General features: G+C 37.6%; 1 protein-coding gene across 1 annotated transcript in view; it reads left to right on the top strand.

Annotated features, from left to right (window-relative positions):
• FBXW12 (F-box and WD repeat domain containing 12) overlaps positions 1 to 5,937 on the top strand; it is a 289,079-nt gene extending 283,142 nt beyond the window's left edge. The window contains exon 10 of the mRNA XM_069206398.1: positions 5,813 to 5,937. Within this exon, the coding sequence (XP_069062499.1) occupies positions 5,813 to 5,837 (25 nt within the window). The 3' untranslated portion in view covers positions 5,838 to 5,937. The remainder of the gene's footprint in view (positions 1 to 5,812) is intronic.
• Positions 5,938 to 12,794: the final 6,857 nt, after the last annotated feature.

A 12,794-nucleotide genomic window follows, 5' to 3' on the forward strand; every position in this document is an offset into this window, starting at 1 on the left:
GGTATATGTTGTAATTTGTTCATTTAGTAGACCGATCTGTTGTGATTGGTAAGTCGAGTTTGTGAGAAATTGGTGTGAATGGAATTATACTGAAGACTTGCTGAGTACTAAGTGCTCTAGACAATAATCCAAGGAACAGTGGAGAAGTGAAGTTCGCAGGTCGAATTTTGCTCACAATTGTGGGAACTGTGAAAAAGGAGTAGGTGAAAGCTGAAGGTTTCTTTGGAAGGTTCTGAAGCATTTGTGTTACCCTACCTGTAGTAAATGAGCACATTTGTTTTCTTTATTTTAAGATAGCTTGCAAATTAATATTGCGTTGATTTTGTGTGTGGGTAGTGAAAGATTGGTATGACAGACTTTGTCAGCGTTTTGGGTGAAAGGAGGTGAATGTGTAGTGTGGGTGTGATGTAATTGGTGCCGCGCTGGGACTGGTTAATCAGTACAAAGGATTCGCGCACGGATTCGTCAATCAGTCTGAAATAGAGTAACGCAATTGGAAGGCGAGGGGATAAAAGAGAATTGTGGGATCGTAGTCGCTTTCCATGATTGGTTATTCCTTTTTATTCTTTGTTTATTGTTTATATTTGCTTTGTTTAATTGAGTTTGAGAATAATTTTTGCGGTGGACATCAGGTTTGAATAAATGAGTTGAAAATGAAGTTTTTCAAAACTTTGAGAAGTGCATTGAGGGGTGATGAATACATTCCGGTACTCGAAGGAGAGGTTTGTCCGCCAGAGAATACCCCAGCATCTATCATGTTTGAGGAGGGAGGTGCAGTGACATGTCTTTGGTTGAAACATTGGGTTAAGATTACAATGAAAGAAAGTTGTCTAGCCTTTCCAGAAAATGGTATATTTAACTTAAGAATTCTGCATAATTTAAGGTAAAAAATGTACAGTTTAAAACCTTCACCGAGGCCAGCACAGTATGAAGCATTAGCAATATGGGAGCTGGTAGCAAAGCAACAAAAGGCTTTAAAATTTGAAAAGAAAATGAGAAGAGTAGAAAAGACATTATCTGAAGCTGTATGGGACGAAGAGCAGAAAAGGTGGAGAGTAGAAAAATTATATGGGGTCAGATTATTTCCTGCGAGAACAAAGGAGGATGAGATTGAGACAAAAGATTGAAAGTAAACGAAGAATGGTTCACAAGACATGAAGGAGCCGAAACGAGTTATGTTTAATGATGATGAAATGGAGGACAATGAGATAATTACTTATGTTTTAGTAACATATCCTCCACCAAATGTGAGACAGCAGAACGTTTAGGAGGGATCATGGGGGTGAACGGACTTGAATCCTATACCGAAGGGCAATTGAGATATCTATGAAGAGTAATTACAAAGGGAGCAAACAGGGTTTATCAACAGTTACAAGATGTAGCAGACGATTATGACATTGATTTGACAAAAATGAAGACACTAAAAAGATGTTATAGATTAAATTTGGAGGAAGAACACTTCATTCACATGAGATCTGCAGGGATGAGAACACATCTTAAAGAATTACTTGAGAAAGTACAGGTTTGGAGGGCATTGGACAAATGGGAGAGTAAATGGGACAGAAAAAGAGAAAGACCAAAGAAAGATGATGGGTCACAGACAGGGGATGCAGTAAAAATGTTACCAATGAGAGAAACACCAGGAGGGAACTTTATACATGTAATAGAAGTGACATTATAAGTTTTACGAATGATTACCCAGGGCTGAGAGAGAATCCACTGGAGTGGTACCAGCAGACAGATAGGTTTGTGAAACTTTCAAAATGTCTGTGGGAAGACTTGAATACACTTTTTGACATTGTTGTTCCAGCAGATTTGTGGATTGGATGCAAGAGAAGTGTTGATTGGCCGACGAATGAACCGCAAAGGGATTTAAAACAGGTGCGCCATCTCCTGAAGTGATGAAACATTACTATAAAGTTATTGAGTTTTTGAAAACAAGAATTTCGCCAAAAATTTTTGATTGGCAGCACATAGATCAACACAAGAAGGGAAGGAATCGGTTCATGCGTATTATGAAAGATCGTTGAAGGCATTCAAACAATTCAGTGGTGTAGAAACAATCAAGAAGGATAGCATGAACCATTTGATGTTCAGATTTGTTGATGGGCTGAAACCAGAGGTAAGTCAAATGATCAAGAATCATTTGATCTGCTGGCAAGCAAAGCCGATTGTTGAAGTTTTGCAGTATGCTAAATACTGTAGGGATGAAATTGAGTTGAAGCAGAAAAAGCTAAAGGAGAAAGCAATGGTGATGCATATTAAGGCTGCACAGACAGGATTGCAAGGACATTTTCAACAACTACCACAGGGAAATGATTTGTTTCCAAGTCAATGTCGAGGTGGCATGATGCTTCCGGTAGTTAATCGAAATGTAGATTTGAGCTCAGTGGTTATGCAAGATGAGCAACAAAGGCGAAAGGTGTTACCTTGTCACATTTGTGGATTGCTGAGACATTGGTAAAGACAGTGTCCAATGTTGAATCAGGGAGAAATGGTTCAGCAAACAAATGGTGTAAATTCATTTCAGGGCATGAGAGGACCTAGAATGGGAGGTCAAAATCAAAATTTCCAGAACAATGTAAATAATATGCAAGGTTTTTAGCCTTTACAGCCGGTGCAACAAATGCAAAATTTACAACCTCAGGTACAACAGGTACAAATGCCACAAATACAACAAATGCAGCCGCAGGTGCAGATGCAGATGGTGCCTGTACAGTAAATGCACATACCGAGACAGGTTCAAATGATACATAGCCCAATGGAACAGCAACAGGTTATGCTTTCGCAAGTGGTAACAAATCAGAGTAAAAACAAAAATTCAAAGACAGTTGAACAATTTCCCTTACAAAGTGAGAATGAAATAAACACAGAATGGCCGTTGGATAGTTCAGATGAGGAGGAGTATAAGATGGCTGCATCATTAGATGTGGATCAGAGAGGTCCTTATGTGCAGGGTGAAGTACATGGTCATGAGGTTAATTTTTTGGTTGACACAGGAGCGACATGCTCAACGATAAGGACAACAGAGGTTCCAAACTTACCTGTTTCCGAAAGAACAGTGCAGATAGTAGGCGAATAAACAGTTGGTTACCGCTCTTACAGAGCCAGTTCTTGTGAAAATTGGAAATTTGAGAGATTATCATAGTTTAGTTGTTTGTGACTCCAGTCCAGTATCACTATTGTGAAGAGACGTACTGTGCAAGAAAGGGAATCACAATGGAGACCTTTAGTGATGATGAGAAAGATTTGCCAGTTCATGAAAAGAAAAGAATGATGTCTTGTGAATTAGCTTTATTGAATGTTGAGGATGATCAGGAAATTGACGAAGAAGAGACAAATGAAGAGCACAATTTGGAAGATTTAATACATTTCTTTCCAGTTTTTGAAAAGAAGGATTTGGCGAATGATTTGCAGGAAAGGGTTAAACCGAAGGTTTGGGATTTTTTCAGGAAAAGACATTGGTTTGATTAAAGGAGTTGAATGAGTCAGAGTGTCAGTAAAAGAGAATGTGGTGATTCCACAAACTGCTCAATACCAGCTGACAAATGAAATAATAGAGGGGATAAGACCATTGATAGAACAATTTGTAGGGCAAGGAGTTTTGAAAGAAGTGATAAGCAGTCCATGTAATTCACGAATAAGGGGTTTGAAAAAGCTGAGTGGGAAAATAAGTCTGGTCTAGGACTTGAGAAAGATAAATGACATAGTGATAAAGTGTTGTCCAGTTGTACCAAATCCAGCAGTATTAATGTTTCAGATTCCATGTGATGCAGAATGGTTTCCAGAGTGGCGGAAATAATGAAAATGAAAATGCCCAGTTCACAAAAAGAGTTGCAAATGTTTTTGGGAATGGTAGGATATTGTCGTCAGTGGATCCCAAATTTTTCAGCTGTCTCAAAGCCACTGCAGAGGTTGACACATAAGGATGTTTCCCATAATGATGGATGAGGAATATGTGAGAGCTCTTACTGAGCTAAGAGAGAGTTTGTGTCAAGCACCAGCTTTAGTTATGCCTGATTACACATAACCTTTTCTATTGTTTTGTCATGAGAGAGATGGATGTTCCTTGTCTGTTTTGACACAAAAACATGGTGGTGTCAATCGTCCAGTAGCATATTTTTCAGCTACTTTGGATAATGTTGCAGCATCCTTACCTGGATGCTTACGAGCAGTTGAGCAGAGTATAATTCACAGTGAAAATATTGTGATGGGTTATCCTCTGACAGTGATGGTACCTCATTCAATAGAAATTATGTTGACCAGGTCAAAAACGCAATATTTGACAAATGCGAGACTGACACGATATGAAACAGTGATTCTTGGGGCACCCAATAAAACAATAAAAAGGTGCACAGTGCTTAACCCGGCAACTTTGTTACCTGATGAGGGGGAAGATCTGTCTAACATAGACGATGTTGAACATGATTGTTTGGAAGTGACAGACTTATGTACCAAACCAAGAGACGATATCAAAGATATTTGTCTGGAAGACAATGATCAAATTTTCTTTGTTGATGGTTCCTATTTACGTGACAACAGAGGTGCATTAAGAGCAGGATATGCAGTGTGCACAGTTACAGGCATATTAGAAGCTTCATGGCTTAAAGGAGTGATCACTGCACAAGTCTCAAAGTTGGTGGCTCTTACTAAAGCATATCAATTATCAGATCAGAGGAAAGTGACAATCTACACTGATAGCCAATATGGATTTCGTATTGTACATGATTTTGAACAGATTTGGTCACAAAGGGGGTTCCTAACTTCTTCAGGTTCACCTGTGAAAAATGGAGAAAGAATATATTTTGTTTAATTCGAATTTGGGGAACGTATAAAGTGATAAAATGTGTTAAGAGAAGAAAATTGGAAATGAACAGAAGAAACTTTGAAACACAAATGAATAAATCTTATAAAGGAAATAAAACAAGAAAAATAAATAATTCGAAAATAAATCGGACAAAATTTTGAAATTAATCACAATAAATAAATTTATTATGGATTGACGTGATGACATGAATAGTCATCAGAGGAGGGATTGTGAGAGTGTGAATTTTCTGATATGTTTATTAATGATTTTTTTTATACTAAAATGTGTAATGAATTAATGTGCAAATCGAGTGACTTTTGAAAATGTTGGCTTTTCGGTTCTTAGCTGAGCGAAACGAACAAAAAAGGCTGTGGTTATTTTCCATGACTCAAAGCTTATATAAACATGTCTTCGAAGTTTGTGTAGATGTGTTCACAGCTACCCCTACTGGGTTGCTGCGTTAAGTCTTACAAGGTCATGTTTTTAACCAAGCATTGCATAAGTTGAAATGTCCTATTGTTTGCGAATGTTACTAATATCTGGTCTTTCCTCAAGGATGGAAGTGAGTTGAAACAGTAAATGTTTCTTCATGAGATAAGATATTCGAGAGGTGATGAAACAATGGAGCTACAGACGAGACGGAATAGGAAAGGTTATTCTTGAAGAAAATGTTGTAGTTAGTTTAGGTTTGTTATGTTTTAGATCATCAATTTAGTTGTTGATTGGCTGAAATGAAACCACCACGTAGACTGACCAATCATAAGCTTATTAGGATTTAGTATAACAACTTGGGTAGAATTCTTCAGGAGTTAGTATGATTATTACTTTTTTGAGTTTTGGAGAGCAGACTGGAGCAGATGAAGGTCGTATTGGCTGAGTAGGTTAGCTGTCGTTAGGCCATAACTGATGGTGTCCCCTGGCTGAAGCAAGCTACTTGCTGTTTCTACTTTTACCATTGGTAATGTATGTCATTGTAATGTAATATGTGTCTCTTTTGCTTTCTAGGTACCAGCTGCAACTTATGACTTAATTGCTGCATATTAATAATATATTTTAATTAGAACTGAGATAAAGAGGTTTTTTTTCTAAATTTGTGTTACTAAATTCTTTTCACATGAAGCCTGACATATTGAGGCAAATTTGTTGGCACTGAGGGAACTCATTTTTGAAATGACATGTTTTGAAATCATTTGATGCTGAACTAATGTATAGTTTGCCATTATTACTGGTCTTTGTATTATTAATAAGTGTGATTCTTTTGGAGATAATTTGTTTAATTGTCTTGATCAAATTGAGATATATAAGACGCTGTAACCATCTCCTATTGATTTTATATGCTTATCATTTTTGTTTGAGAGTTATTTTTGTGACATTAGCATTGTTAATATAGGGAAATAAATCTATGAATTCTTCTTAATAAATCAGTGTGGTTATTGATTGGAGTTTAATATTTTGATTGTTATTAACCTTTGTTGATACTCGCGACGTTCATTGATGACATCCCCTCAACCCTATGTTGCTTCGATCCATCGCCCTCAAGCACAAAATCCACCATACACTGTAAATAATAGCTAGGATTCCGAGGCACGTTAGCATCCGTATACATTTGGGGGAGAATTTTTATTGATCGAAATGCTGATATAAGGACCACATATAACAAGCAAACAGGAGTGGGGTGTGAACAGAGCACCTCACAAAAGGCCACGGGATGATAACCCAGAAGGACGTACACATACTTGGTGAATACTGCTTTGAGGGAATGAAGTAGTCCATTTTAGAATGATCCAGAAAACCCCAAATGTATCTTTCATTCTGTACAGGTGAATCTCATGAGCTGCGAACAATCCAGTAGAATCAAGATCAAGGTTACTTGCTAACATTTTTCGAATTTGGAGAGTGACTCCTCTCTGATGTAAGCCAAAGCTGATTAATTTTCTTTCCGTGGGAAGAAACCTGATTGGAGGTCATGATATAACTGTTTTTTCAATTCAATTTTTAAGTTAATTCAATACTATTCTTTCCAGAATTATGCTGGCATTTGGTAAGTCAGAAATTGGATGGTAATTAACCCATAACTTAGGATCTGCAATGCCTTTCTTTAGAAAGTGAAATGATTGCATGATTTAGTGTGCTAGGACTTTTTCCAGAAGATAGCTTAGTTTTAGGGAGAGATAGAATAAGAAGGACTTGCTTCATGCAGAATGCAAGGCAAGGTCCCACTGGCATATTTAGTACTTTGGTATTAGAATACTTTGGTTATCTCTTCAAGGAAGTTGGAAAGCGATAATTGCAGGTTAGGTATGGAGAAGTGTTGTTTAGGATTGCATCCTTGATATTTGTCATTTTTGCAGCACGTCTTCACAGTGTCATGATGTTGAGCATAGTGTATCTTTAAGGTTTCTGGGTTGGTCACATCATAGAATATATTGAGTGATTCCTTGGTTAGGTTAGCAACCTCATTACTTCTTTTGCCAGTGTAGGCTTTTTTGTCATCCCTGATTGCTTTCTTGTACTCTCTTCTGCTCTTCTTGCATTAGGATTTGTCAACATCAGACTAAGGTTTAGGGCATTGACACTCGAAGGACTGGCATTGCTTTTTTAATTGAAAGTTTATGGTTAAACCATTTGTTGGGTGCTTTGAGGCCCTGTTTGGGTTTATTTATCATCTTAGAAGCCAGATTGTTCTGGACAGAGGCACTCTCCTTATGTATTGCCTCTATATATGATTCTAGGTCATTGTGGTACTGACTGTTTTGCAGTTTCTTTGCGATAGCTTGGAGGTTAGGTCATGCTCAGTGTTTCTCAGCTCTTGAGTTGTCTAGGGTGATACCAGAGGTTCAGGAGGAGAAGGGTAACCAATAAGTGTTGTGACCAGATCTCTGTTTTAACCTTCACATTAATGAATGAAAGAATGGTATCTAAATTCAGTAGACCTGTGAAATTCCAAACGTGCTACTTCTATTTTGATGCCTTTGCCTGTGCAATTGGAGTATCACCTCTTCTGGCACAACTTATCAAATTCTATAAACCTAAACTCCATGTAGTATTTCACTGTGGTCTGTGGTGCCACATTTAAAGAGTCCATGATATTGTTTTATAGAAATCCTCTGCCTAATTTTGAGCAAGATTTTTTTATTGCAAACGTTTCAAGGATGCCTCTTCATACCTTCAAACTTAATTCAGTGAATGAAAGGATGTTATATACTTAATAAATTACGTATTCAGTTGCCCTTTTTCAAACACACAGTGCTTGAATTACGTAAATGTGGCCTGTAAATGAAAAAAATATTTTTCAAAATTGTCAGCATATAATTTGTACAATATCATTACTATTTAAAAAGAGAAACAAATTCACTCTTCTATCAATTATGTTTGAGTTAATATATCTATCTATCTATCTCTATATATATATGTATATATATATATAGTGTCACACTGCTGAATATTTGTTGATTTCCTTAACCCTCCAAAGGCACAAACTTCCTTGTGGCTAGTAAGTATTCCCAGTGATGATATCCATCTTTAATTACCCATGTATCACCTCCATTCTGACCCAGGGTGGGGATCGGGCAGATTTTGTCATGTCCAAGACTAAAAGTCCATTAGGATTATAAATTATTTTGTCTGATTGATATCAATAGAATTATAATAGACTTTATCTAAGACTTACTGAAGTGTGGGAAACTGCATTGAGGAAATACCTTTAACTGCACTTCGATTTAACCGCATTGGATTAATAGAATTGAATAAAATGCTGTCCTGAACATAACATTTTTTTGCATCACTGAAACAGTAGAGAAGTTGTTGATAATTATGTGGGCACACTGTACCTTCGTGACAACTTCTCCCTTGCTGCTTCGCTCCCTCCCTGGTTGCTGAATTGTTCATTTTGTTATTGTGCTCAACCTTGTTTAACTCATCTTTGTTTAATCTTGTTCAACTTGTTTAGTTTGAACTGCCTTTGTGAATTTGTTGTTTCTGTGCCTGCTCGCTTTCCAGACACTTTTTTCCCACCACGTCTCCCTCACGCTTTCCACCCTTGCAGGCCTTGTTCACCTCCTCCCAGTGCCCCTCCCTCCTCTGTCCATAGCAAAGGCATGCAGCAGACATGCGCAGAGGGTGCACTGAAGGCACGAAAGGCAAGCCCGTTTGCAGCCATCCGTGACTGAACCATACCAAGCCAGGAATTGTGGTTCTCTCGGCACACACCGATACACCGCCACCGACCTCTGAGCCCTGGACCCCAGACCCCACAACAACAACAACTACTGCTGCACTTCCCCATGAATGGTAGGATCTTTTTTCCTGCCGATACTGTCACTTCTCCTGCAACACCAGAGCTCCTGCATGCAAAACGACTACCACGTCGACCACGCCAACCACAACTGCTTCGGAACTACTCCACTGTCTACTGCTCAACGCACGATCACTCTGCAAGTTCACAACTGTGCGTGTGTGACCTCCTCAATTAGGCTTAGGTGACATGTAATAGGGCAGTGATATCTACTACCCTCAAAGTTTGACTCAAATGTTTTGACTCAGACAGGAGTAATAAGATAATCAAATCCAGCAATAAGAACGAATAGCCATGACAACAATTAAAATGCATATAAGGACGTAAGTTGCACTCATCAAGGCCTATGCGGCCATGAAGCACCACACCAATTTAGTAAAGGTTAAACATTTATTGCCCTTATATTGGCAGTACTAAAGTCACATAAATAATACGCAATACCAAATGATAGCAATACAGAAACAACACAGACTGCACAAAACGTCTGAAGACTCTCAGTCTAATAAGAGCCATCACCATTAAATACTCCAAAAGAATTATACAAAATAACATCGGAATTGTTTGAGTAATAGCAACAGATTTCATTAATTGTGCAGTTTAATCAATCATAGTCAATTAATAAACATCCAATTCGATTATTAGGTCAGACATCCTTGCTACCAAATTCTAATTTGAAAAGCATGTGTGGGGCTGGGCTTTGTCACATGCAAAAATCAGAAATAAGACAAAATTAATTTGGAAAACATCTAAACTATAGCGCTAACAAAAATAATGTGGTTGGATTTCTAAGGGAATCCTGCAAAAGGAAAAACAAATGCACATTGGCTATACCTCTCCTAAATAAGACAGCAGTTAGCAGAGTATTCGTCAGCAGAGCACTGGAACAGCAGGTCTTCAGCAATCGGCATCAGGAACATGAAAGAGCAACCGTTCAGTAGAATTGGGCATAAGGCATCTGAACTGTTAGAATTATAAACATGAAAGTCTGAACAACATCATCTGGAACTGACCTGTGCAAATCACTGAACTCAACATCTGGAAGTCCCAAAAGTTACTAACTAGACTCCTATTGGACAAGACTATTAGGTGTGATAATGAACAACCAATTGGATTACACTTCTTCCTCAGTTTGTATCTTTTCTTCATTCTTCTTCAAGATAGGCCCATGTTAACACTCCTCTCCAGTCGGCAGTTTTGGCAGAATAATAACATTGTAGAAAACAGCACAGAACATGACAACTTAGCTAACATTACTTCCTACCAGAAACTAAAGCCCATTGTTAAAACGTTCAATGATTATCACAAGGAAGTACAGAATGAACATTGTGGAACAAGACAGTAGATTTCCACTGTGAGTTTTCAATAGGACAGTTAATACACAAAGTTTGCAAAAGAATTTCAATGAAGTCAGCATGATATCTCAGCACAGTGCTATGGAAAAATACTAAAACGTAATACATGAATAATAAAACAGTTTTAATAGTCAAACCATATTTAGTACATTATGTAATTAATCAATAATAATGTCAACTATTATTTGTACTCATCATTACTAATTATCTTTTTCAGTACAAATGGTTATGAGTCATTAAAATGTGTTTTCAACGTTATTTATTATTTCAAGAAGAATTCTAGATAGCGAACACCATGTCAACCACATTTGTTGCTTGTTTTACATTTTTAGCATACGTTTCTCTAATTCCGCCTCTTAGTACACAATATTAATATGATGTATTTACTTATATTTTATTAGTAAGATTTTGCTCTTTAACAGCACTGATACCTGGGATGCCATTACCTCCCTCACCCCAACATCTTGTTGCTCACCGAGACCTAGCTCAACCCCGCATCGACTCCTGATATCTACTCAGCAACTCCAAACAGCTACAAGACACAGAGGCGGCTTGTAACTTTTGAAAGTGGTGAGGCGTAAACGTTGACAAGTGTGATGAAGGGAGCAAAGCGAGCAAGTCCACTTGCCAATGAAGCGATTAAATGGGGCTCTACCCCCAGACAAAAATGTGAAACATAGAGGACAAAATGGTCAATTTTGCAGCACATATTTTTACATAGAATTTGGTGATATTGCGACATATTAAAAAGGCAATTCTGAAGGGACAGTCCTGAAATGTTTATAAACCTGAAACAGTATTTGTAGGGCTGTTGTAATTAGAAAACATCATTCACGTTGCAAGGAGAGTACAAGGACATCATCAAGTGAAACCAAGGACACAGTTTGAACTGTTTTTAAACTAATAATGAAATCTAACATCTCTAAAGAATGAAAACTAAAGCAGATACCAGAAACACAACGTTTGAGGTCTGGCATTGGCCAAGACTGAATATTACAAAAATTATATGCATATTGTACTTAGTTGTAAGGGCTTTCTGCCATGCTTCTTCATTCATTGGTCTGTTATTGTGTCATTCACATTTTACTTCCTCCCTTACAGCATAGGGCAGTGGGTTCACCCATCCACCCAATGGCTAACTTCAGTGTGAGTTACAGAACTTTCATTTTTACAAAGAGTGCATCTACTCATAAATGTGTTTCCTTCAGTGCCACGGACCACTATAGTAGTGAGGTTTTTTTTAGATAACAAAAATATTTTTGCTCTTAGCTACTTTTCTGTTTTTTTCAGACTAGCGAGAGCTCTGCAGCTTCCCCAACAATAAAGCTTTTAAAAATTCATGGCATACCAAACAAGTACTGCCAAAGCCAAAAGATTGGCAGTAACCACCAGACCTGTTGGCTTTAACGATTGTTATTATTTGATAGCAAGCATTGTTGGCTAAAATATCAAATGCAATTAGCATAGCTGGTGCTGGTTATTTCTTTCTGCAGTCTCTCAATGGTTGCCTATTTGTCTTTGAAATCTCCCTTTGTAGTATAAGGTAGCAGATCTATAGACGCATGTATGCAGGCCTTATACCTGTCTCCTCAGCAGAGTGAAAGATGGGATACACTCCTACTCTAAACACTATGTTAATCCAGTACTTAAACTAGTAAATAGGAAACCAGAAATATGAAAGCGTATGTGTACATTGTTTTTAAATTGGCCTATTGCAAGAAAGCACTAGAGTAGGGCTGCAGTCCCATTGTAAGGCATTGGAAAACACAGTCACCCACAGCAAGAAAGAAATGCTATGTGTCAGATTCAGTAGACACTACATTAGATACTATCAGACATCAGTAGCTGCTATATTTATTATAATACGTGCATTGTAGTGTGAGCATTCTGCATCCAATCACCACACTTTAATTACTTTGTTGTGAAATCCACTTCCTACCTGTAGTAAGCCTGGAAGTGCTACAAGTGCTGCTAGTGTGTCTTAAATCACTACTCCACAAACCAGCATATTCATGTTGTTCCCTTGTAATTAAAGACCCCCCGAAGCTATAGGCAAACTCTTCAGTTTAGCAAACGGTGATTAGAGTGACATTTGACTTACCTTAACAAATCCATATCTAATTTTGAACTGTTTTTCAGAAACGAATAAAACTTTGGTATATTTCTAATTATTGTTTATAGATGCCAGTTTAACAAGTCTATTAATCATCACAAAGCAACCATTAAATAACGTAGCAGGGTGTATACAAAAACTGGAATTTATTGATAGATAATCAAATATAAATGCCTAATAGAACCACTGCTTGCTAATCTAGGCATTACAATATTAAATAACCGGGGT

This window comes from Pleurodeles waltl, chromosome 9, assembly GCF_031143425.1.
Source record: "Pleurodeles waltl isolate 20211129_DDA chromosome 9, aPleWal1.hap1.20221129, whole genome shotgun sequence".
Classification (NCBI taxonomy): domain Eukaryota; kingdom Metazoa; phylum Chordata; class Amphibia; order Caudata; family Salamandridae; genus Pleurodeles; species Pleurodeles waltl.